Source organism: Bos mutus, chromosome 7 (assembly GCF_027580195.1).
Source record: "Bos mutus isolate GX-2022 chromosome 7, NWIPB_WYAK_1.1, whole genome shotgun sequence".
In the NCBI taxonomy this organism is placed as follows: Eukaryota; Metazoa; Chordata; class Mammalia; order Artiodactyla; family Bovidae; genus Bos; species Bos mutus.
The window spans coordinates 57,516,138-57,542,957 of NC_091623.1; the positions used below are offsets into that span (position 1 = coordinate 57,516,138).

General features: G+C 43.1%; 1 protein-coding gene across 14 annotated transcripts in view; it reads right to left on the reverse strand.

The window, feature by feature from the left end:
* LOC102276978 (adhesion G protein-coupled receptor E1) overlaps window positions 1-26,820 on the reverse strand; it is a 67,550-nt gene that overhangs the window by 36,361 nt on the left and 4,369 nt on the right. For 2 of the 14 annotated variants that reach the window (XM_070373805.1, XM_070373793.1), the window contains exons 2-15: window positions 26,364-26,426; window positions 22,655-22,687; window positions 18,898-19,044; window positions 15,338-15,493; window positions 12,925-13,071; window positions 10,294-10,440; window positions 8,922-9,068; window positions 7,971-8,126; window positions 7,728-7,847; window positions 5,671-5,817; window positions 4,719-4,874; window positions 4,476-4,595; window positions 2,421-2,567; window positions 1,454-1,609 (exon numbers count right to left, since the gene is read on the reverse strand). In XM_070373805.1, coding sequence (XP_070229906.1) covers window positions 1,454-1,609; window positions 2,421-2,567; window positions 4,476-4,595; window positions 4,719-4,874; window positions 5,671-5,817; window positions 7,728-7,847; window positions 7,971-8,126; window positions 8,922-9,068; window positions 10,294-10,440; window positions 12,925-13,071; window positions 15,338-15,493; window positions 18,898-19,044; window positions 22,655-22,687; window positions 26,364-26,426 — 1,842 coding nt within the window. The remainder of the gene's footprint in view (window positions 1-1,453; window positions 1,610-2,420; window positions 2,568-4,475; window positions 4,596-4,718; window positions 4,875-5,670; window positions 5,818-7,727; window positions 7,848-7,970; window positions 8,127-8,921; window positions 9,069-10,293; window positions 10,441-12,924; window positions 13,072-15,337; window positions 15,494-18,897; window positions 19,045-22,654; window positions 22,688-26,363; window positions 26,427-26,820) is intronic. The other 12 variants (XM_070373794.1, XM_070373796.1, XM_070373797.1 and 9 more) reach the window with 12 other exon arrangements.

The following is a 26,820-nucleotide window of genomic DNA, read 5'->3' on the forward strand; positions in this document are numbered from 1 at the left end:
TTACCTCTGTCATATGAACAAACCCCAGGATAATAAGAAAAAAACAAAATGAAAGAGACACAGATCATCCTGGATGAGCTGCAGATATATGAGGCAGCCCAGCCAAGATCAGCAAAGCTGACACACAGCTGACCACAAACACATGCACTAGCCCAGTGGAGACCTAAAGAACTGACCAGAGCAGAGCCCAACCTAAATTTCCAACATGTGGAGTTAAGAAATAAACAAATGGTGGTTGTTTTAGCCACTAACTTATGGGGTCATTTGTTACTCAGCAATAGCTAACTGCTACAAATATAGCTAACTGATACAAATAGATCAGAAGTGTCAGAGATGATTTCAAAATATCTCTAACTCCAAGCCAAGGTAATATGTTGAGGGCTTGATCACTCTATGCCTTGCTTATGGAATCACCCTCCATTCAGATAATTAATAATGCTGCCTCAGACTCAGGAATTGAAACCCATATCTCTTGGTGACAGTATTCTGCTTGTAGTGTGCAGAATAGATTTGAGAAAGCAACACTAGAAAAATGGAGAGACTAGTGAGGAGGCCACTGTAATGATGATGGAACTTAAACCAAGGACGGAAAAGAGTAGAGATTCAAGACATATTTAGCAGGTAGATTGCCCAATACATAATGACTGATTTAATATGGAAGGGAAGGGAATATCAAGAATAACTCTCAGGTCTTCATTCAAATACTTTTCAGGAAAAAATTCTGAATTTTGGATCTGAGCTTTCCCCAGGACAGAATTTATCTCAGTGCTAATGACACATGGGACCAGATTATTCTTGGTTGTGGGGAGGCTGTGATGTGCGTTGGAGGATGTTTAGCAGGATCTCTGCTCTCTACCCAGAGACTGACCAGTTGATTAACACAAACTACCCACCAACATCACCAGAATGGAAAACCAAAACTATCTCCAGATACTGTCACATCTCCCACCAGTGAGGTGTAAATCAGGCTAGACCTTGAGCCATGAAGTATTCTAAATACAGCCTGAGCCACAGCTTAATTCATATAAGACACTCAACAGGAATTCAAATTCAGCTTCTTCTACTTCATAGCTGTGTATCCTTGGATTAATGATTTTACCTCTCTGAGCCTCAAGAAGATCATTAAGAACATAATCTTTACCTCATAGGAACATCAAGTAAAGTTCTTAATTAATTGAGTAGCTAAAAAAGAAGATCAAGTTCTCTATACTTTCACAGATGGAATTTTTAGAGGTGAATCCAACATCACAGCTGCAGCGGAAGCTTCACAAAGAGTTGGTGCACTCAGAATGCTCTGGGCAGACCCCATGGGAGAGGCATTCATTAATGTCTGAGAAACAGTGGAGGAGAGTGAGCAGACTAAAGATTAGGTGTCTCAGTTTAGTACACCATGTACTCAACTCAATAGGAGTTGTCTACCAAAGACCCAAGCCTGAGAGTCTGAGTGCATTACCTGTGCAGGTAAAATGACCTGACTTTCCAGGGATCCAATTATTTCCAGTGGGAGAAGAGAAACCAGTCAAACAGCTGCACTCATACCTTCCTGGCAGGTTTCTGCAGCTTGAGTTAGGACCACAAGTTGGGGGCGTTTGAGAACATTCATCTATATCTGGAGAGAAAGAGAGAGAGAGTTACAAATTGTCATCATCTTGTGAAATAGTTTGGATTTTCCAAAGATACTAGAAACAATGTCTTTCATTCCTAATGCCCTTAATTCAATGTCCTTTCTTTGATACTCCTTCCATCAAGCAATGAGGTTTATATTTCCTCCCCTTGAATCAGAGCATGCATGTGACTGTGGTGGTGGAGACACCAGCTCATAAAAAGACCATGCTAAGTCATCACAGTATCACACACTTCCACCTGGTTCTCTTGAGATGCCCATGCTTGATTCAGCTGACATACTGTGAGGAAGTTCAACTAGCCATGAAAAAAGCAGCTCTCATGGAGAAGAACGTAGACCTCCAGCTTCCAACTCTGGCAGAGCTGCCAGCCAACAGCCAGCACCACCTTCACCTTGTGAGGGAGCCCCTTTCAAAGTGGATCCTCTAGCCCGCAGTTGAGCCAACACAACTGTCACTGCATGGAGGAATGTCAAGCCGTCATCAGCAAACTCAGCCCAAATACGTGATGGTGTTTTGTTTGTTGTCTGATTCTCTCACCATGATAAGAAGTTCCAGTAGAATAAATGCTTTTTTCTGTGTTATCACAGTATCCTTCATCCCTAGAATAATGCTTGGCATATAGTAGGTGCTCAAGAAGTGTTTGTTGAATGAATGCATGAATGAATCCATTGCTATAGGCTTCAGCTTTGCATATGAGGGCTTTGAACTCAGCTAAGACCCACCTCAACTTCTCCCCACCACTTCTGTCTTTTCAAACACATTGGACTTGATTCCCCAGAAGACCCCTGCACATACCTTGACACATCTCTCCTGGCCCCTGGAAACTTTTCTTTCCACTTCTGGATTGAAAACCCGGCTTGCAGACACAAGAGTAGCTTCCAAGACTGTTGTGACAAGTGGAATGCTCTGGGCAACTTCTGGGATTGGCACATTCATCCACATCTGGTGAGTAGAAATGAAAGCCCGGGTCAAGGTAGAAGAAGCAGTGAGAACAGAACACTGCAAACAGGAGATTCATTCCGCCTGTTCTCCACCAGATGTACCTCCGCCCCCCTCAATATCCAGACTTTCTCATTCTTTCTAAGTTCCCTTGCAATTAGGCATGACATGAGAATAAATTCTGGCCAATTGTATGCAAGCAAAAAGCCGGGCATTTGTTTCAAACTGTAATGATTATAGATTGCAGAAATGGTTGTCATCCTTTACTCCTCCCTGTGTCCCCACCTTGGGATGAGGTTTGTGCTACACAATGTGACTTTGCCACTCCCTTCTTTAAGATGTGGAGTTTGGTTCACCAGTCCTTGACTCTAGCTGGCTCTATGACTTGCACTGTCCAATTGAAATGCCAGAAGCAATGTGGTGCCACTTCCAAACTTAGACCTCAAGAAACCTACTTGCTTCTGCTCATACATTAGGCCCCTTGCCTCTGCCATTTGAACAAACCTCAGGCTAAAAGAAAAATACAAAGGGAAAGAGAGATGGATCATCCCAGATGAGTCCCAGAGTATGTGAGACAGCCCAGCCAAGATTGGCAAAGCTGACACACAGCTAACCACAAACACAGGAACAAGCCCAGGGGAGACCAGAAGAACTGAGCAGCAGAGTCTAACCTAAGGTGCCAACACATGGAATCAAGATATTAAAAATTGTGGTTGTTTTACCACTAACTTTTGGGGTGATTTGTTACTCAGCAATAGCTGCTGCTGCTAAGTCACGTCAGTCGTGTTCAACTCTGTGCCACCCCATAGACGGCAGCCCACCAGGCTCCCCTGTCCCTGGGATTCTCCAGGCAAGAACACTGGAGTGGGTTGCCATTTCCTTCTGCAATGTATGAAAGTGAAAAGTGAAAAGTGAAAATGAAGTCAATCAGTCTTGTCCGACTCTTAGCGGCCCCATGGACTACACCCTACCAGGCTCCTTTGCCCATGGGATTTTCCAGGCAAGAGTACTGGAGTGGGGTGCCATTGCCTTCTCCTGCTTAAAATAGATCACAAATACCAGAGATGACTTCAAATATCTCTAACTTCAAGATGACGTATCCAAGATGCATCCTCACTATAAATAAATAATAGTGTTGTGCAGACTCAGGAAAATGGAGCCCTTAACTCCTGGTGAGAGTGTTACATACTGGCTGCAGTGTAAATGATAGATCTGAGGGAGCAACATTAGAAACACTGAGAAGACTGCTGCAATCATGCTGGAACCCAAACCAAGGATGGAAAAGACTGGAGAGATTCAAGACACATTTAGCAGGTAGATTGGCCAATGACATGATGACTCATTTAATATGGAAAGGGGGCAAGGATCAAGAATAACTCTCAGGTCTTCATTCAAATACCTTTTAGGAAAAAGTTCTAACATTTGGGTCTGAGATCTCCCTGGGAAGGAGTGTCTCTATCTCAGTACTATTTACATTTGGGATCAATCATTCTTGCTTGCCGGAAGGTTATTCTGTGCATTGGAGGATGTTTAGCAGGATCTCTGGTCTCTACCCACCAGTTGCCAGTTACACAAACCAACCCACCGCCACCACCAGTTTGGACAAAAGTGTCTCCAGACATTGTCAGTATCACCCCCAGCCCCAGGAGGTCACAAATCAGGCTAGGGACTGAGTCATCCAGTACTCTCAAATATTGCTTCACCCAGTGCTTAACTCATAGTACACCCTCAACAAGAGTTCAAGCCCATGTTTTTCCACATACTAGCTGTGTATCCTTGACCTAGTCACTTTACTTTTATGGGCCTTATTTGGATCATTCCTAAAATGGAGATCAAAATCTCTAGCTCATAGGATCATCAAATAAAGTTCTTAATTAATTAAGTAGCTAAAAGAAATCAGGTTCTCTGTACCTTCACAGGTGGAGTTTCCAGAGGTGAATCCAACTTTGCAGCTGCAATGGTAGCTTCCCAAAGAGTTGGTGCACTCAGAATGCTCAGGGCAGACCCCATGGGAGAGGCATTCATTAATGTCTGAGGAGGAGTGGAAGAGAGTGAGCAGCCCAAAGATTAGGTGTCCAAGCTTAGCACACTATGTACTCAACTCAATAGGAGTAGTCTACAAAAGACCCAAGCCTGAGAATCTGAGCTCATTACCTGTACAGGTGAAATGACCTGGCTTTCCAGAGATCCAGTTATTTCCCGTGGGAGAGGAGAAACCAGTCAAACAGCTGCACTCATACCTTCCTGGCAGGTTTCTGCACCTTGAGTTAGGACCACAAGGTGGGGGCTTTTGAGAACATTCGTCTATATCTGGAGAGAAAGAGAGTCAAGGTTACACATTTTCTTCAAATAAAGCTGGGATCTTCCAAAGATTGTTGAAACAATGTCTTCTATTCCATATGCCCTTCATTCAGTGTCTCTTCTTGGGTACGTCTTCCATCGAGCAGGGTCTATATTTCCTCCTCTTGAATCTGAGCATGTTTGTGACTATGCAGTGGTGACACTAGGTCATAAAAGTATTGTGCTAAGTCACAAAAACATCACACACTTTCACCTTGTTCTTTTGGAATGCTCATGCTTGACTCAGGCACCATACTCTGAGGAAGCTCAAAGAGCCATGATAAAACAGCTCATGTGGAGAAGAACTAAGACCTCCAGCCCACAGCTTCATTCAGCACCAGCTTCACCTTGTGAGTGAGCCCCCTTTAAAGTGGATCTTCTAGCCCCCAGCTGAACCAGCTCAACTGGCACTTTGTGGAACCAAGTCAAGTCATCCTCACCAAAGTCAGTCCAAATACCAGATGCATGCACGTATGTTGCTTCTCATCTGTTTCTCCCCACCCACAACAAGAAGTTTCAGGAGAACAAATATTTTTGCCTGTGTTACTCACTGCAGTATCCTCCATCCCTCGAATAGTGCTTTTCTATATAGCAGGTGCTCAAGAAGTGTTTGTTGAATGAATGCATGAATGGATGTATTGGCTTTAGTTCTGCAGACAAGACTTTGAACTCAGCTGAGACCTACCTCAACTTCTAACTCTTCTTCCAGCACTGCTGTCTTTCTAAACAGATTGGACTTGATTTCCCAGAAAACCCCTGCACCTACCTTGACATGTCTCCCCTGGTCCCTGGAAACTCTTCTTTCCACTTCTGGATATATATCCTGAGTTGCAGGCACAAGAGTAGCTTCCAACACTGTTGTGGCAAGTCGAATGCTCTGGGCAACTTCTGGGATTGGCACATTCGTCCACATCTGGTGAGTAGAAATGAAAACTCAGATCAAGGCAGAGGAAGAAGCAAGAGAACAAAACACTGAAAATAGGAGATTCACTCCACCTGTTCGTCACCTGATGCTCCCAAATCAGACTTTCCCCTTCTCCAAAACTTCCCTTGCAGTTAGGCATGACGTGAGAATAATTCTGGCCAACTGTATGCACACAAAAAAGGGTGGCAAATAGTTTCAAGCATAATGATCATTGATTGCAGGAATGCTGCAATGAGTAAAGGAATCATCCTTTACTCCTCCCTGTGTCCACACCTTGGGATGAGGTTGGTGCTACACAATGCAACCTTGCCACTCTTCTCTTTAAGATGTGGGGTTTGGTTCACCAGTCCTTGACTCTATCTGGTTCTGTGACTTGCTTGTCCAATTGAAATGCTGAAGGAATGTGGTGCCTGTTCCAAACTTAGACCTCAAGAAACCTACTTGCTTCTGCTCATACATTAGGCCCCTTGCCTCTGCCATTTGAACAAACCTCAGGCTAAAAAGAAAAATACAAAGGGAAAGAGAGATGGATCATCCCAGAGAGATGGAACAGTCCCAGGTATGTGAGACAGCCCAGCCAAGATTGGCAAAGCTGACACACAGCTAACCACAAACCCATGAACAAGCCCAGGGGAGACCAGAAGAACTGAGCAGCAGAATCTAACCTAAGGTGCCAACACATGGAATCAAGATATTAAAAATTGTGGTTGTTTTACCACTAACTTTTGGGGTGACTTGTTACTCAGCAATAGCTGCTGCTGCTAAGTCGCATCAGTCATGTCCAACTCTGTGCCACCCCATAGACGGCAGCCCACCAGGCTCCCCTGTCCCTGGGATTCTCCAGGCAAGAACACTGGAGTGGGTTGCCATTTCCTTCTCCAATGCGTGAAAGTGAAAAGTGAAAGTGAAGTCAATCAGTCTTGTTCGACTCATAGGGGCCCCATGGACTGCACCCTACCAGGCTCCTTTGCCCATGGGATTTTCCAGGCAAGAGTACTGGAGTGGGATACCATTGCCTTCTGCTGCTTAAAATAGATCACAAATGTCAGAGATGACTTCAAATATCTCTAACTTCAAGATGACGAATCCAAGATCCATCCTCACTATAAATAAATAATAGTGTTGTGCAGACTCAGGAAAATGGAGCCCTTAACTCCTGGTGAGAGTGTTACATACTGGCTGCAGTGTAAATGATAGATCTGAGGGACCAACATTACAAACAGTGAGAAGACTGCTGCAATCATGTTGGAACCTAAACCAAGGATGGAAAAGACTGGAGAGATCCAAGACACATTTAGCAGGTAGATTGGCCAATGACATGATGACTCATTTAATATGGAAAGGGGGCAAGGATCAAGAATAACTCTCAGGTCTTCATTCAAATACCTTTTAGGAAAAAGTTCTAACATTTGGGTCTGAGACTTTCCTGGGAAGGAGTGTCTCTATGTCCGTACTGTTTACATTTGGGATCAATCATTCTTGCTTGCGGGAAGGTTATTCTGTGTATTGGAGGATGTTTAGCAGGATCTCTGGTCTCTACCCACCAGTTGCCAGTTACACAAACCAACCCACCGCCACCACCAGTTTGGACAGAAGATTATCCAGACACTGTTAACATCACCCCCGGCCCCAGCAGGGCACAAATCAGGCTAGGGACTGAGTCCTCCAGTACTCTCAAATACTGCTTGACCCACTGCTTAACTCATAGTATACCCTCAACAAGAGTTCAAACCCATGTTTTTCCACATACTAGCTGTGTATCCTTGACCTAGTCACTTTACTTTTATGGGCCTTATTTGGATCATTCCTAAAATGGAGATCAAAATCCCTAGCTCATAGGATCATCAAATAAAGTTCTTAATCAATTATGTAGCTAAAAGAAATCCGGTTCTCTGTACCTTCACAGGTGGAGTTTCCAGAGGTGAATCCAACTTTGCAGCTGCAACGGTAGCTTCCCAAAGAGTTGGTGCACTCAGAATGCTCAGGGCAGACCCCATGGGAGAGGCATTCATTAATGTCTGAGGAGGAGTGGAAGAGAGTGAGCAGCCCAAAGATTAGGTGTCCAAGCTTAGCACACTATGTACTCAACTCAATAGGAGTAGTCTACAAAAGACCCAAGCCTGAGAATCTGAGCTCATTACCTGTACAGGTGAAATGACCTGGCTTTCCAGAGATCCAGTTATTTCCCGTGGGAGAAGAGAAACCAGTCAAACAGCTGCACTCATACCTTCCTGGCAGGTTTCTGCACCTTGAGTTAGGACCACAAGGTGGGGGCTTTTGAGAACATTCGTCTATATCTGGAGAGAAAGAGAGTCAAGGTTACACATTTTCTTCAAATAAAGCTGGGATCTTCCAAAGATTGTTGAAACAATGTCTTCTATTCCATATGCCCTTCATTCAGTGTCTCTTCTTGGGTACGTCTTCCATCGAGCAGGGTCTATATTTCCTCCTCTTGAATCTGAGCATGTTTGTGACTATGCAGTGGTGACACTAGGTCATAAAAGTATTGTGCTAAGTCACAAAAACATCACACACTTTCACCTTGTTCTTTTGGAATGCTCATGCTTGACTCAGGCACCATACTCTGAGGAAGCTCAAAGAGCCATGATAAAACAGCTCATGTGGAGAAGAACTAAGACCTCCAGCCCACAGCTTCATTCAGCACCAGCTTCACCTTGTGAGTGAGCCCCCTTTAAAGTGGATCTCCTAGCCCCCAGTTGAACCAGCTCAACTGGCACTTTGTGGAACCAAGTCAAGTCATCCTCACCAAAGTCGGCCCAAAAAACAGATGAATGCACATATGTTGCTTCTCATCTGTTTCTCCCCACCCACAACAAGAAGTTTCAGGAGAACAAATATTTTTGCCTGTGTCACTCACTGCAGTATTCTCCATCCCTCGAATAGTGCTTTTCTTTATAGCAGGTGCTCAAGAAGTGTTTGTTGAATGAATGCATGAATCGATGAATTGGCTTCAGTTCTGCAGGCAAGACTTGAACTCAGCTGAGACCTACCTCAACTTCTAATTCTTCTTCCAGCACTGCTGTCTTTCCAAACAGATTGGACTTAATTCCCCAGAAAACCCCTGCACCTACCTTGACATGTCTCCCCTGGTCCATGGAAACTCTTCTTTCCACTTCTGGATATATATCCTGGGTTGCAGGCACAAGAGTAGTTTCCAACACTGTTGTGGCAAGTCGAATGCTCTGGGCAACTTCTGGGATTGGCACATTCGTCCACATCTGGTGATTAGAAATGAAAACTCAGATCAAGGCAGAGGAAGAACCAAGGACAGGGGACTGAAAACAGGAGATTCACTCCACCTGTTCGCCACCTGATGCTCCCAAATACCCAGACTTTCCCCTTCTCCAAAACTTCCCTTGCAGTTAGGCATGACATGAGAAAAATTATGGCCAACTGTATGCACACACAAAAGGGTGGAAAATAGTTTCAAGCCATAATGATCATTGATTGCAGAAATGGTTGTCATCCTTTACTCCTCCCTGTGTCCCCACCTTGGGATGAGGTTTGTGCCACACAAGGCGACCTTGCCACTCCTCTCTTTAAGACGTGGAGTTTGGTTCAGCAGTCCTTGACTCTAGCTGGCTCTATGACTTGCACTGTCCAATTGAAATGGCAGAAGCAATGTGGTGCCACTTCCAAACTTAGACCTCAGAAACATATTTGCTTCTGATCATATATTGGGCCCCTTGCCTCTGCCATTTGAAGAAACCTCAGGCTAATAAGAAAAAGACAAAGGGAAAGAGAGATGGATCATCCCAGATGAGTCCCAGATATGTGAGACAGCCCAGCCATGATTGGCAAAACTGACACACAGCTGACCACACACACAGGAACAAGCCCAGTGGAGACCAGAAGAGTATTGTGCTAAGTCATAAAAACATCACACACTTTCACCTTGTTCTTTTGGAATGCTCATGCTTGACTCGGCCACCATACTGTGAGGAAGCTCAAAGAGCCATGATAAATCAGCTCATGTCGAGAAGAACTAAGACCTCCAGCCCACAGCTTCATTCAGCACCAGCTTCACCTTGTGAGTGAGCCCCCTTTAAAGTGGATCTTCTAGCCCCCAGTTGAACCAGCTCAACTGATACTTTGTGGAACAAAGTCAAGTCATCCTCACCAAAGTCAGCCCAAATACCAGTGCATGCACGTATGTTACTTATCATGTTTCTTCCCACCCTCAACAAAAAGTTTCAGGAGAACAAATATATTTGCCTGTGTTACTCACTGCAGTATCCTCTATCCCTCGAATAGTGCTTTTCTATATAGCAGGTGCTTAAGAAGTGTTTGTTGAATGAATGCATGAATGAATGAATTGGCCCCAGTTCTGCAGACAAGACTTTCAACTCAGCTGAGACCTACCTCAAATTCTAACTCTTCCTCCAATACAGCTGTATTTCCAAACAGATGGACTTGCTTCCCCCAGAAGACCCCTGCATCTACCTTGACATGTCTCCCCTGGTCCCTGGAAACTCTTCTTTCCACTTCTGGAGATATATCCTGTGTTGCAGGCACAAGAGTAGCTTCCAACACTGTTGTGGCAAGTTGAATGCTCTGGGCAACGTCTGGAACTGGCACATTCATCCACATCTGGTGAGTTGAAATGAAAAGCCACATCAAGGTAGAGGAAAAAGCAAGGACAGGGGACTGAAAACAGGAGATTCACTCCACCTGTTCACCACCTGATGCTCCCAAATACCCAGACTTTCCCCTTCTCTAAAATTTCCCTTGCAGTTAGGCATGATATGAGAAAAATTCTGGCCAACTGTATGCACACACAAAAGGGTGGTAAATAGTTTCAAGCCATAATGATCATTGATTGCAGAAGTGGCGGTCATCCTTTATTCCTCCCTGTGTCCACATCTTGGGATGAGGTTGGTGCTACACAATGCAACCTTGCTACTCTTCTCTTTAAGATGTGGGGTTTGGTTCACCACCTCTTCACTCTATCTGGTTCTGTGACTTGCTTTCAACCAAGAAGTACAGCTGAAGGAAAGTGGTGCCTGTTCCAAACTTAGACCTCAAGAAGCCTATTTGTTTCTGCTTATGCATTGGGCCCCTTCCCTCTACCATATGAACCAACCTCAGGCTAATAACAAAAAAGACAAAGTAGAAGAGAGATGGGTCATCCCAGATGAGTCCCAGATATGTGAGACAGCCCAGCCAAGATCAGCAAAGCTGACACACAGCTGACCACAAACACAGCAACAAGCCCAGTGGAGACTTAAAGACCTGACCAGCAGAGCCCAACTCAAAGTGCCAGCACATGGTCAGAGATAAATAAGTGGTGTTTGTTTTAGCCACTAACCTATGGAATGATTTATTACTCTGCAATAGCTAACTGCTACAAATAGACCAGAAGCATCAGCTGCTGCTAAGTCACTCCACTCGTGTCCGACTTTGTGGGAATCCAAAGACAGCAGCCCACCAGGCTCCCCAGTCCTTGGGATTCCCCAGGCAAGAACAATGGAGTGGGTTGCCATTTCCTTCTCCAATGCATGAAAGTGAAAAGGGAAAGTGAAGTTGTTCAGTCATGTCCGATTCTTAGCGACCCCATGGACTGCGGCCCACCATGCTCCTCTGTCCATGGGATTTGCCAGGCAAGAGTACTGGAGTGAGGTGCCATTGCCTTCTCCTGAGAAGCATCAGAGATGACTTCAAATATCTCCATTCAAAATCAGGTAGAAAATCATAATCTCTACCTCATAGCATCATCAAATGAAGTTCTTAATTAATTGAATAGGTAAAGAAGATCAGCTTCTCTACACATTCCCTGACTGAGGATGTTAGAGCTGAATTCAACTTGGTAGCTGCAATGGTAGCTTAACAGTTGGTGCACTCAGAATGCTCTGGGAAGACCCCACTGGAAAGGCATTCATTAACCTCTGAGGAGCAGTGGAGAAGAGTGAGCAGATAAAGATTAGGTGTCTAAGGTAAGAACACATATGTGTGCATGTGTGCTAAGTCACTTCAGTCATGTCTAAATCTTTGTGACCCTATGGGCTGGAGCCCACCAGGCTACCCTGTCCATGGGATTCTCCATGCAAGAATACTGGAGTGAGTTGCCATGCCCTCCTCAAGGGGATCTTCCTGACCCAGGGATCAAGCCTGTGTCTCCTGCATTTGTAGGCAGGTTCTTTAGCACCTGGGAAACCCCCAAGAAACGTATGCACCCAACACAATCAGACCTGTCCACAAAAGACCCATGCCTGAGAGCCTGAGCACATTACCTGTACAGGGGAAATGACCTGGCTTTCCAGGGATCCGATTATTTCCAGAGACAGAGTTACAAATTGTCTTCATCTTGTGAAATAGTTTGCATTTTCCAAAGATACTAGAAACAATGTCTTTCATTCCTAATGCCCTTAATTCAATGTCCTTTCTTTGATACTCCTTCCATCAAGCAATGAGGTTTATATTTCCTCCCCTTGAATCACAGCATGCGTGTGACTGTGGTGGTGGAGACACCAGCTCATAAAAAGACCATGCTAAGTCGTCACAGTATCACACACTTCCACCTGGTTCTCTTGAGATGCCCATGCTTGATTCAGCTGCCATACTGTGAGGAGGCTCAACTAGCCATGAAAAAAGCAGCTCTCATGGAGAAGAACGTAGACCTCCAGCTTCAACTCTGGCAGAGCTGCCAGCCAACAGCCAGCACCACCTTCACCTTGTGAGGGAGCCCCTTTCAAAGTGGATCCTCTAGCCCGCAGTTGAGCCAACACAACTGTCACTGCATGGAAGAATGTCAAGCCGTCATCAGCAAACTCAGCCCAAATACATGATGGTGTTTTGTTTGTTGTCTGATTCTCTCACCATGATAAGAAGTTCCAGTAGAATAAATGCTTTTTTCTGTGTTATCACAGTATCTTCCATCCCTAGAATAATGCTTGGCATATAATAGGTGCTCAAGAATTGTGTGTTGAATGCATACATGAATGAATCCATTGCTATTGGCTTCAGCTTTGCATTTGAGGGCTTTGAACTCAGCTAAAACCCACCTCAACTTCTCCTCACCACTTCTGTCTTTTCAAACACATTGGACTTGATTCCCCAGAAGACCCCTTCAAATACCTTCACACATCTCTTTTAGCCCCTGAAAACTTTTCCTTCCACTTCTGGATTGAAAACCAGGGTTGCAGACACAAGAGTAACTTCCAAGACTGTTGTGGCAAGTGGAATGCTCTGGGCAACTTCTGGGATTGGCACATTCATCCACATCTGGTGAGTAGAAATCAAAACCCATGTCAAAGAAGGAGAAGCAGTAAAGATGGGACACTACAAACACGAGATTGTCTCCACCTGACAGGCCCCAATATCCAGACTTTCCCCTTCTCCCTAACCTCCCTTGATGTTAGGCATGGCCATGAGAATACATCGGGCCAACTGTATGCACACAAAAGAGTGACAAATAGTTTCAAATGATAATGATCATTGATGGCAGAAATGGTTGTCATCCTTTAATCCTCCCTGTGTCCACACTTTGGGATGAGGTTTGTGCTACACAGTGTGACCTTGCTACTCTGCTCTTTAAGATGTGGGGTTTGGTTCCCAGCCCTTGACTCTAGCTGGCTCTATGACTTGCATTGAATCAATCAATATAGAGCAAGCAACATGGTGCTACTTCAAAACTTAGATCTGGAGAAATCTATGTGCTTCTACTCCTACACTGGGCCTGTTACCTCTGCCATATGAACAAACTCCAGGATAATAAAAAAAGACAAGACGGAAGAGAGATGGATCACCCCAGATGAGTTCCAGGTATGTGAGACAGCCCAGCCAAGACCAGCAAAGCTGACACGCAACTGCCCAGAAACACATGCAGACCAGCCCAGTGGAAACCGAAAGAACTGACCAGCAGAGCCCAATCTAAACTGCCAAAACATGGAATGCAGAGAGCTAAATAAATGGTTGTTGTTTTAGTCACTAACTCTCAGGGTGATTTTGTTACTCAGCAATAGCTAACTGCTACAAATGATTGGAAAAGTCATAGATGACTGTAAATATCTCCAACTCCAAGCAAAGAGGATATGATAAGGGCTTGGCCACTCCATGCCTTGCTTGATGGAGTCACCCTCCCTTTAAATATATAATAGTGCTGCAGCAGACTCAGGAAGACGGAGCCCTTATCTCTTCATGAGAATATTCTGGCTGCAGTGTGGAGGATAAATTTGATGGAGTAACACTAGAAAAATGGAGAGACTAGTGAGGTGGTTACAGTACTAATGATGGTACATAAACCAAGGAGAGAGAAAAGTGGAGAGATTTAAGACATATTTAGCAGATAGATTGCCCAATGACATGATGACAGATTTAATATGAAAGGGAAAGGAGGATCAAGAATAATTCTCAGGTGGGACTTCCATGCTGATCCAGTTGTTAAGACTCAGCACTTCCAATGCAAGATGCGTGGGTTCAGTCCCTGGTGTGGAAACTATGACCCTACATGCCATGTGGAGCAGCCAAAAAGTATTAAAAAAAAAAAAAAGAAGAAGAAGAAGAAGAAGAAGAACTCTCAGGTCTTCATTTAAATATCTTTTAGGAAAAAGTTTTGATGTTTGGTTCTGAGCTTTCCCCAGGACTACTGACATTTAGGACCAGATTATTATTGGTTGTAGGGAGGCTGCTCTGTGCATTGGAGGATGTTTAGCAGGATCTCTGTTCTCTACCCACCATATGACAGTAACACCAACCACCCCATCACCACCACCAGTTTGGACAACCAAAAATGTCTCCAGATGTTGTTAATATCTCCCCTCAGGAGTGGAAAGGTGTGAATCACGCTAATGATAGAGTTCCCTGTTCCTCTCAAGTACTGCCTGATTCACTGCTTAACTCATAGTAGACACTCAAGAGTGAAGAGTGAAGCGAAAGTTGCTCAGCCATGCCTGACTCTTTGTGACCCCATAGACTGTCCATGGAATTCTCCAGGCCAGAATACTGGAGTCGGTAGCCTTTCCCTTCTCCAGGGTATCTTCCCAACCCAGGGATCAAACCCAAGTCTCCCGCATTGCAGGCAAATTCTTTACCAACTGAGCCATCAAAGAAGACCAGTAGATACTCAATGGGAATTCAAATCCATGTTCTTCTACTTAATAACTGTGTCTCTCTGGACAACTGACTTTACCTCTCTGAGCCTCAGTTGGATCATTCCTAAAATGAGGACCATAACCCTTACTTCATAGGATCATCAAATAAAGTTCTCCGTTAATGGAGAAGGTAAAAAAGAAGATCAGACTCTCTATACTTTCACAGACGGCATTTTTTAAGGTGAATCCCACTTAGCAGCTGCAACGGTAGCTTCCCAAAGAGTTGGTGCACTCAGAATGCTCTGGGCAGACCCCATGGGAAAGGCATTCATTAATGTCTGAAGAGCAGTGGAGGAGAGTGAGCAGACAAAACATTGGTTGTCTAAAGTTAGAACACACATTCCTAACAATAGGAGCTGTCCACCAAAGACCCATGCCTGAGAGTCTGAGCCCCTTACCTCTACAGGTGAAATGACCTCGCTTTCCTGGGATCCAGTTATTTCCAGTGGGAGAAGAGAAACCAGTCATACAGCTGCACCTATATCTCCCAGGCAGATTTCTGCAGATTGAGTTAGGGCCACATGGTGTGGGACTTTGAGAGCATTCATCTATATCTGGAGAGAAAAAGAGTCAGAGTTACAAATCTTCTTCAAATACAGTTTGTATTTTCCAAAGATGGTTGAAACAATGCCTTCTATTTCATATACCCTTAATTTAATGCCCTTTTTTGGTACTCCTTCTATCAAGCAGTGGGGTCTATATCTCCTCTACTTAAATCTGAGCATACTTGTGACTACGGTGGTGGTGACACTAAGTCACTGAAATTACCATGATAAGTCATCAAAATATCACACACTTCCACACCTTCTCTTGAGATGCTCATGCTTGACTCAATTGCCATACTGTGAGGAAGCTCAATAAGCCATGAAAAAACAGCTCTCATGGAGAAGAGCTAAGACCTCCAGCTCACAGCCCTGCAGAGCAACCAGCCAACAGCTATCACCAGCTTGCCAGCCTTGTGGGTGAGCCTCCTTCAAAATGAATCCTCTAGCTCCCAGTTGAGCCACTTCAACTGACACTGTGTGGAACAAAGTCAAGCCATTGTCAGTGAACTCAGCCCAAGTAGAAGATTCATTCAGGAGCAAAATAAATGATCATTGGTGTTTTAATGCACGAAGTTTGCTGCTACCCAGAAATAGATAACCAGAACATTTTGCAAACCCATTATACAAATTTACTCATTGAAGTGCCAATAGAATTGTGCAGTCATGGTACCATGGGGTGAAAAGAAAAAAAAAGGAAAGTGAAAGTCACTCAGACATGTCCAACTCTTTGTGACCCCCTGGAGCCTGCCAGACTCCTCTGTCCATGGAATTCTCCAGGCACTTCTACTGGAGTAGGTAGCTGTTCTCTTCTCCAGGGGATCTTCCTGACCCAGGGATTGAACTCAGGTCTCCTGCATTGCAGGCAGATTCTTTACCATCTGAGGGGTGGTCCTCCCCTAATTTCCTTCACCCCTGCTCTGCCAAATCACCCTAAATAAACACTTTCTATGCACTTGTCATGCAAATAGTAATGTTCATTCAAGCCTTAAGTAATGAAACATTAGAACCACCTAATTGTCCATCAACTGCAGGGTGAGTAAGTCTAGAGCTGGCATAAGGAATAAGGTAGCACATTCCTTCATTTGACAAGGAACTATAAAATATTCACAATGTATTAGGTACCACAGGTCAAAGACAGAGTAGATAAGGTTCTGATGTAGTATCCACCATTTTCTAGATGGGAAATGTTGCTTCTATCCTTTATCTAAAAACAAGAGCCCAAAAGGCTGCTATGTTTACTGAATAACCCATAAACTGTAGCCCAAAGATTTTTTTAAAAAATGTTTGTGCAGATGGCCAATAGACACATGAAAAAATACTCAACATTGCTAATTATCTGAGACATGCAAACCAAAACTACAATGAGGTACCACCTCACACTGGTCAGAATGCCCATCATTAAAAATTCTACAAATAATAAATGCTGGAGAGAGTGTGGAGAAAGGGGACACTTACACACTGTTGGTGGGAATGTAAATTGGTGCAACCACTATGGAGAACAGTATGGCAGTTCTTCAAAAAACTAAGAACAGAATTGCTTATGATCCAGCAATTCCACTCCTGGGCATATACCAGGACAAAACTATAATTCAAAAAGATACATATACCCCAATATTCATAGCAGCAGTATTTACAATAGCCAAGACATGGAAGTAACCTAAATTTTCATTGACAAAGGAATGGATAAAGAAAGTGTGGTACATATATACAATGGAATATTACTCGGCCAAAAAAAAGAATAAATAATACCATTCGTAGCAACATGGATGAACCTAGAGATTATACCATGTGAAGTAAGTCAGACAGAAAAGTACAAATACCATATGACATATGTGGAATCTAAAATATGACACAAATGAATTTATTTACAAAACAGAAATAGACTCACAGATATACAGAACAGACTTGTGGTTGCCAAGGGTGGGGGCAGGTAGATTGGCAGTTTGGGATTAGTAGATGCAAAGTATTATATATAGGATGGATAAACAAGGTCCTACTGAATAACACAGGGTTAGGGTTAGGTTATTGAATATCCTATAGTAAACCATAGTGGAAAAGAATATATATAATGCCTGAAACTAACATAATATTGTAAATCAACTATATTTTAATAATAACTAATTTTTTTAAGAAAAGGATGTTTGGAGCTCCCTGGGAACTATAATAATGGAAATAAATTATTAAATGGAAATCTTGTTCAGAGCTCAATATACTATCGCCCATGAATCAAATCTGAACTGTCACCTGTTTGTATAAATAAAGTTTTATTAAAACACACCTCCACTCATTCATTTATGTATCACTGATGGCTGCTTTTGTACTACAACTGGAGTATTGAGTACTTAAGAGAAAGATCATAAAACTGTAGTCTCCAAAATACATACTATCTGGCCCCTTACAGAAATAGATTGCAGACCCTTGCAAATTATGTCAAAGGCATGGTCAGACCTTTACTGTCAAGAGGAGAGTTTGGGTCTAAATATAAGGAATATAGACCAAAAATTTAGCCCATTCTAGAAATTATTTTAGTTTCTATTATTTATATTAATAGTAGCTCTTGGGACTGTACATGTGCCTAGCACACTGCATACATTACTGCATTTAATCTTCTCAAATATCCTTTAAGGTAGGTACTCTTATACACCCATTTCACAGATGGAAAGATTGAAGCTTAGAGAGATTAAATACATTTCCCCAATGTCTCACATCTGGAGTGTGACAAATAGGTAAGTGGTTGAGAGACTGCCATTAAACTCAAAAAGAACTGGATTTGGATTCCAGTTCAATTGTTCAATGACCCTAAACAAGTCATTTTAGCCCCCCACACCTCAGTCTTCTCATCTGTACAATGGAGATCATCACAGTGCCTATACTATGTGAAAATGCACATAAAGACCTTCAGTCGGGGCCTGGTATTCAATACATATTAGAAATTACTTGCATGAAGAGGTGACAGGAAGAAAATCAGTGTTTATTTCTGTATATTGACATACAGCATAATTTTCTTTCTGTTTTTTTGAGAATTTTTTTGCCAGGTCTTAGTTGGCAGCATGCAGGATATTTAGTTGCAGCATGTGGGATCTAGTTCCCTGACCAGGGATTGAACCCCAGTCCCCCTGCATTGGGAGCATGGCATCTTAGCTGGACCACCAGGAAGTTCCTCTTTTTTTATTCTAACACTTATCTCTAAAATCATTAGAGTTTTTAATGACCAGGAATTATTTTTATAATAGAAAGAAATTAAGAAAGAAAGAGAGAGATGGGGGAAGGAAGGAGGAAGGAGAGGCAGAGGAAGGAAGAAAGAAAACAATGCTTGGGGATACCTACCTACATCTGCTGCCCAGCCAGCTTCTATCTGATTTTACTACCAAATGCTGGGGAGGAGAGGAGGGTTTGATGGGGCATGAACTCACCTTTGCATTCCACTCCTGGGCCCTTAAATGTCTTCAATCCATTGCTGGACAGAAAGCCTCTTTTGCAAGAGCAGTAGTAACTTCTTGAAGTGTTGGTGCAGGTTGCATACGCCGGACACATGGTGGTATCTGTACATCCATTCCCATCTAGGCAACGGAGAAGAAGGAATTTGGGTTAGAGCCCTGAGTGGAGCAGCAAGGGAGAGGAGGAAGGTTGATCCCTGGCTTGGAAAAATCTCCTGGAGAGGGGAATGGCTACCCACTCCAGTATTCTTGCCTGGAGAATCCCGTGGACAGAGGTGACTGGCAGGCTACAGTCCATGGGGTCACAAAGAGTCAGACATGACTGAGTGACTAACACAAACACACACACACAGAACAGTATGGAGATTTCTTTTTTAATTAATATATCTATTTTATTACTTTACAATATTGTGGTGGTTTTTGCCATACATTGATATGAATCAGCTACAGGTGTACATGTGTCCCCCATCCCGAACCCCCCTCCCACCTCCCTCCTCATCCCATCCCTCTGGGTTGTCCCAGTGCACTGACTTTGAGTGCCCCATTTCATGCATCGAATTTGGAGTAGTCATCTATTTCACATATGGTAATATACATGTTTCAATGCTATTCTTTCAAGTCATCTCACCCTCACCTTCTCCCACAGAGTCCAAAAGTCTGTTCTTTATATCTATGTCTCTTTTGCTGTCTCGCATATAGAGTCATTGTTACATTCTTTCTAAATTCCATATATATATGTTAATATACTGTATTGGTGTTTTTCTTTCTGACTTACTTCACTCTGTACAATAGGTTCCAGTTTCATCCACCTCATTAGAACTGATTCAAATGCATTCTTTTTAATGGCTGAGAAATATTCTATTGTGTATATGTACCACAACTTCCTTATCCGTTAATCTGCCAATGGACGTCTAGGTTGCTTCCATGTCCTGGCTATTATAAACAGTGCTGTGATGAACATTGGGGTACACGAGTCTCTTTCAATTCTGGTTTCCTCAGTGTGTACGCCCAGCAGTGGGATTGGTGGGTTGTATGGCAGTTACATTTCCAGTTTTTTTAAGAAGTCTCCACACTGTTCTCCATAGTGGCTGTACTAGTTTGCATTCCCACCAACAGTGTAAGAGGGTTCCCTTTTCTCCACACCCTCTCCAGCATTTATTGCTTGTAGACTTTTGGATCGCACCCATTCTGACTGGTGTGAAATGGTACCTCATTGTGGTTTTGATTTGCATTTCTCTGATAATGAGTGATGTTGAGCATCTTTTCATGTGTTTGTTAGCCATCTGTATGTCTTCTTTGGAGAACTGTCTGTTTAGTTATTTGGCCCATTTTTTGATTGGGTCGTTTATTTTTCTGGTATTGAGCTTCATGAGCTGCTTGTATATTTTTGAGATTAATTCTTTGTCAGTTGCTTCATTTGCTATTATTTCCTCCCATTCTGAAGGCTGTCTTTTCATCTTGCTTATAGTTTCCTTCATTGTGCAAAAGCTTTTAAGTTTAATTAGGTCCCATTTGTTTATTTTTGCTTTTATTTCCATGACTCTGGGAGGTGGGTCATAGAGGATCCTGCTGTGATCTATGTCAGAGAGTGTTTTGCCTATCTTTTCCTCTAGGAGTTTTAAAGTTTCTGGTCTTATGTTTATATCTTTAATCCATTTTGAGTTTATTTTTGTGTATGGTGTTAGAAAGTGTTCTAGTTTCATTCTTTTACAGTTGGTTGACCAGTTTTCCCAGCACCACTTGTGAAAGAAATTGTCTTTTCTCCATTGTATATTTTTGCCTCCTTTGTCAAAGATAAGGTATCCATAGATGCACAGATATATCTCTGGGCTTTCTATTTTGTTCCACTGATCTATATTTCTGTCTTTGTGCCAGTACCATACTATCTTGATGACTGTAGCTTTGTAGTATAGCCTGAAGAAACCAGGAATAAAACGACCATATGACCCAGTAATTCCACTACTGAGCATCGACCCTGAGAAAACCATAATTCAAAAAGACACATGTATCCCAATGTTCATTGCAGCACTATTTACAATAGCCAGGACATGGAAGCAACCTGGATGCCCCATTGACAGATGAATGGATAAAGAAGTTGTGGTACTTATACGATGGAATATAACTCAGCCATAAAAAGGAACAAATTTGAGTCTGTTGTAGTAAAGTGGATGAAACTAGAGCCTGTTTTACAGAGTGAAGTAAGTCAGAAAGAGAAAAACAATATCATATATTAAAGCATGTGTATGGAATCTAGAAAATGGTGATGATGAACCTATTTGCAGGGCAGGAATAGAGATGCAGACATAGAAAACAGACTTATGGGCACAGCAGAGGAACGAGAGGGCGGGACAAACTGAGACGGTAGCATTGACATAGGTATGCTATCATGTGTAAAATAGATAGCCAGTGGGAAGCTGCTGCCTAGCACAGGGAGCTCAGCTCAGTGCTCTGCGGTGTCCTAGTTGGGTGGGATGTGGAGAGGGGGCCCCAAGAGGGAGGGGATATATGTGAAGCTGATTCACTTCACTGTACAGCAGAAACCACCATTGTAAAGTCATTAGACGCCAATTTAAAATTTAATTGATTTTAAAAACTATGAAAATTATGGCTTTTTGTTACTAAGGTCTTGAGAGCCAGACTCTTTGTCACCTACAACATGCCTTGTTTATTTCCCTTCCCTGCACAATGCCTCAGATTCTATCTTTCTTCTCATTTCCAGCTTCCTCTTTCATCTGCAGAGGCAAAACTTCTCTTTGCAGATTTCCGGTGTATTACCACTTGTGATCTCTCAACGCTGAGTTTCCTATTACTTTCCTCTAGCTCTACCTCTCATAACTCAAATCCATCCCAAACCAGAGTAGCAACACCGTCAGTCCTGTGTGACCTGTGTCAGCCTTCCTGGCTCATCTTCGACCTGGTCCCGCTAGCCACGTTCACCTTTGCTCAGTTCTCCAAATTTTCTCTGGTCTGCAGATCCTGCCAGAATCAGGCGAGCCAATTCCTTGCAATAAATCTTTACACATATTTATATGTGGGCTTCCCAGTGGCTCAGACGGTAAAGAATCTACCTGCCAATGCAGGAGACCTGGGTTCAGTCCCTGGTTTGGGAAGATCTCATAGAGGAGTGCATGGCAACCTACTCCAGTATTCTTGCCTGGAGAATCCCATGGACAGAGAAGCCTGGTGGGCGACAGTCCATGGGGTTGCAAAGAGTCAGACACGATTGAGCGGCTTTCACTTTCACTTTTATTATCTCTGCTCCTTGCTGTTAATAAACATACTCCCTTCTGAAATGCTCTGTGTCTGGAAATTCTTTTCCAACATGCGCTCGGACTGCCATGACAGTTGCCATGATCATGAGCCCTAAATCCAAAATTCAGACCCAGGAAGGGCGATTCCACAGCCCATCTTGTGACAACTCCACATGGAGTTGAATCCTCACTTTGGTGGTACTAGTGGTAAAGAACCCATCTGCCAATTCAGTAGAGGTAAGAGATGCAGGTTGAATCCCTGGGTGGGGAAGATCTCATGGAGGAGGGCATGGCAACCCACTCCAGTATTCTTGCCTGAGAATCCCATGGACAGAAAAGCCTGGTGGGCACAAAGAGTCGGACATGACTAAAGCGACTTAGCACACACGCATTACACTATACATAGTAATCAGGTGACAAAACCAAGAGATGGAGGCACTTGCCCAAGGTCTAATTGCCTTCAAGCTGGGGGAGTCTCTTACCAAGACTCGACGATGACCGCCGTGGCCGTTCATCTGCAAGAAAAGAAGAGTCAGTAGATTTTTTGAGAGCTGGCCACGCCCCATTGTCTCAAACCAGGTTCCTTGTTTCCCTGGGCACCAGTGATCACGGTGGTGAGTTGTGAAAGTGGGAGTGGAGATGTAAAGAGGAAAACCCAGCCTCTTCCTGAGGATTTACGTTCATCAGGTAGGTGGAAGGAACTCCTCATGAATTCTTCACACCTTGCCAGGTAACAAAGGGTGGATACCAATGTTCATGGCAGCACTATTTATAATAGCCAAGACATGGAAGTAACCCCTGTCCATCCACAGATGAATGGATAAAGATGTGGTACATATATACCATGGACTATCACTCAGCCATAAACAAGAATGAAACAATGCCATCTACCGCAACAGAGATTATCATACTAAGTGAAGTAAATCAGAGAAAGACAAGTATCATATGACATGGCTTATATGTGGAATCTTTAAAAATATAATACAGACAAACTTATTTACAAAACAGAAATAGACTCACAGACATAGAAAACAAATTTATGGTTGCCAAAGTGGAAAGGGGATCAGGGAGAGATGAACAAGAACTTTGGGATTAGCTAATGCACACCATTGTATATAAAATAAACAACAAAGACCTATTATACAGCACAGGGAACTATATTCAATGGCTTGTAGCAACCTATGATGGAAAAGAATATGAGAAGATATATATATATATCTCACTTTTCTAGACACCTGAAACTAACACAACATTGTAAATTAACTATACTTCAATTTTAAAAACCAGTTTTTAAAAAGGGGTACATGTGCGCTAAGTCACTTCAGTCACGTCCAACTCTGTGTGACCCTATGGACTGTAGCCCTCCAGGCTCATCTGTCCGTGATATTCTCCAGGTAAGAATACTGGAGTGGGTTGACATGCCCTCCTCCAGGGCATCTGCCCCACCCAGGGATCCAACCTGTGTCTCTTACGTCTCCTTACCTTTCTGGATCTGCAGGCAGTTTCTTTACCACTAGCACTACCTGGGAAGCCCTTAAAAAGGGGGTGGGGGAATTCCCTGGTCCAGTGGCTGAAACATTGCTTCCATCGCAGGAGCCACAGGTTTAACCCCTGGTGGGGGGACTAAGCATGCTGTGCAGTGCAGTAAAAAAAAAAAAAATTTTTTTTTAAATGGGTAGGGGGGCTAACGGCCATTCCCCCTTTCACTTTACCTAACTGGCATCCCATCTCACACTGTCTCGCTGGCCTGGAAGCACTGCTTGACAGACTTGGGAGTATAACAGCCTCTGGTGTGATTCATACTCCAGAGCTCCTGGCAGGATCAGGCTGTGACAGAAACTTTCCTGAAATATCTTCTGAATGACTTGTTCTTCCCCCTGCTCAATCCCTGTTCCCCTTCCTCCCCTACAAGTGTCTCCTGGGAGCCCTCCCTTAGTAAGTTACTCACAAGAATCCTCATCTCTGACTCTGCTTCTTTGGAAACTAACCAAAAGCAGGTGCTGGTCCTGAAAGGGATGACAGAGGATGGTTGGATGGCATCACCACCTCATCGGACCTGAGTTTGAGCAAGCTCCTGGAGGTGGTGATGGACAGGGAGGGCTGGCGTGCTGCAGTCCATGTGGGTCACAAAGAGTCGGACACGACTGAGCAACTGAACTGAACTTTATTTCCTTTTTTATTGTAGTTGATTTACAATGTTGTATTAGCTTCTGGGATATAGTAAAATGATTCATATATATACATATATGTATGTATATATATTCTTTTTCATTATATATTATTTCAAGATACTGAACATAGTTCCCTGTGCTATACAATAGGACCTTGTTGCTTATTTATTTTATATATAGTGCTGTGTATCTGTTGTTTCATTTGCTTTCATCTTTTTCTAAGAAGATAATAATTACTTATTGTAAAAAACTCAAACAATGCAGAAGTATATAAAATTAAAAGTGAAGATTTCCCTGTGCTCCATTCTTATACCAAGAGATCACCACTGTCAAAAAGAGTGAATACTTCCAGATTAGGTCCTGTTCACAAACTCAGTCATGTAAATATGTTAAATATGAATAAATGTATAAATTCACACAATTTTCTTAATGTGAATGGTATCATGCAATATACAGTCCAATACAGTAGATGACTGTTTATTCTGAAATCTATTAAAATTAAGTAAAATGAAGCATTAATTCTTCAGTTACACTAGCCACACTCCAAGTTCTCGGGAGCTCCACTGACTAGTGACTACTGTAGATCTAGAACATATTCACTGAAAGTTCTTTTCAACCACTCTGTTCTGCTTATAACTTTTTTCTCCATGCTACAGTAAGTCTTGCAAACCAAGAGCAGCAAAATTTGCCAAATGTTGAAGTTGGGCAATATGTACATGGGAGTTTTTTATACTATTTTTCCTACCTTTGAATGTTTATTTCTATAATTTAAAAAAAGTAAGAAAATAATGTTTTGGGCAACTTGCCAAGTCAGTTCACATGACTGAACTCATGCTTTCCAACAGCTGCCTAGTATTGCATTAAAATGGGCTCTAACTGTGCCAGAGATAGCTCAGTAGCCCAAGATCAAACAAAAACTCCACACTTTCCTTTCTGTGGTGTAACATTGAGAGTAGAAGGCAGCTACCCAGCCATGGACTACATTTCCCAGCTCACCTTGCATCCAGATATGGTCATGTGACCCTGAGTGGAAGTGACAAGTGTCACTGCTAAGCCTGGGTTTTAATAACGTGCTTTCTCCACTATCTGCAGAGACTCCAAGGCACTAGTGTGGCTGAGTCACAAACAGAAAGCATCTGGGTTCCTGAATCAGCTCATGTAAGAAAACCACCCACTAACAAGAGATATCCTCATTGGACTCTTGAACAAACAAGAATTAAATTTCTTTTTCATAAGCCACTGATGGGGGTATATTTGCTGCAGTAGCTTGGGGTACTGTAACAAATGCAACAAGTTTTCCAGCCAGTTCCCAGGGGTAAATATACATTCGTTTACTCCAGTGTTGTTACCATGGTTTACCAATGGACAGAACACCTCATTCAGAGTCCATACTTCACAGCTGCAAGATCCCACAGGCTTCCCCTGTGACAACACCCACACATCATCTTGGTAGGAACAAGAGTAGGGTGAGAAAATTTGAAAGATTAACTCTTCCTACAATATAGACTGAGTTTCCCAAACAATGCTGAACCAGAAAACAGACACTGACAACATTAAGAACTGACAGTGTTTCTCTTCCTGAATCCAGCAGGAGCTTGTGTGGAAGATGAGAATACTTAACAAAGCATCCAAAAATGCATTTCTTTTCACATTGAGTTGTAGTTTGATAAAACTCCATACGCATTCCCATGGCACCACCATTTATGAAGCCAGATGATTGACAAAGTTACCTCTTTGGGTTTAAGCTTCACAACATTCCTATGGGATAGGAACCCTTGTTACCTGTATTCTGCAGCTGAGGAAACTGAAGATCAGAGAGGTTGTGTGACTTGCCTGAGGTCACACAGCAATTTTAAGGTACAAGGAAAAGAGCTCAGGTGGGAACCTGGACAAGGGATGTTATCCCTTTCTTGGCCACTGACTAGCTCGTGGCAAGTGTCCAGCAGTGGTGCAGCCTCCTGGGACAGAAGTGTGTCCTCCCCACCACATTGGGCACATGGAGTCTCTTTGTCCAACTTACGCCTTGTCATTGATCCCAGTGTGGGTAATGTGAGCATTCCCCAGGTGTATATACCACAACACCCTGTGAAGAAAGAAAAACACCATGATGCATCAAGAAGTTCTTTGGACTCAACCTGAAAAATTACTCCTGGACTGGTCTCATAGAAGCAGGGCTTTTTAAAATATTTATTAGTTTATTTGGCTGTGCCAGGTCTTAGCTGCAGTACACTGGATCTTTGATCTTCACTGTGGCTTGCAAACTCTTTAGTTGGGCCATGCAGGATCTAGTTCGCTGATCAGGGATCCAACCTAGGTCCCCTGCATTGGTAGCTCAAAGTCCTGGGCACTGGACCACCAGGGAAGTCCCTAGAAACAGGTCTGATGAGCCTAAATGAAAGCCCCGGCTGAGTGACAAGCATGAGTGATTATACAGTCTTCACAGCAACCATTCCTGCTTTCCGGCACTTCATCTTTTT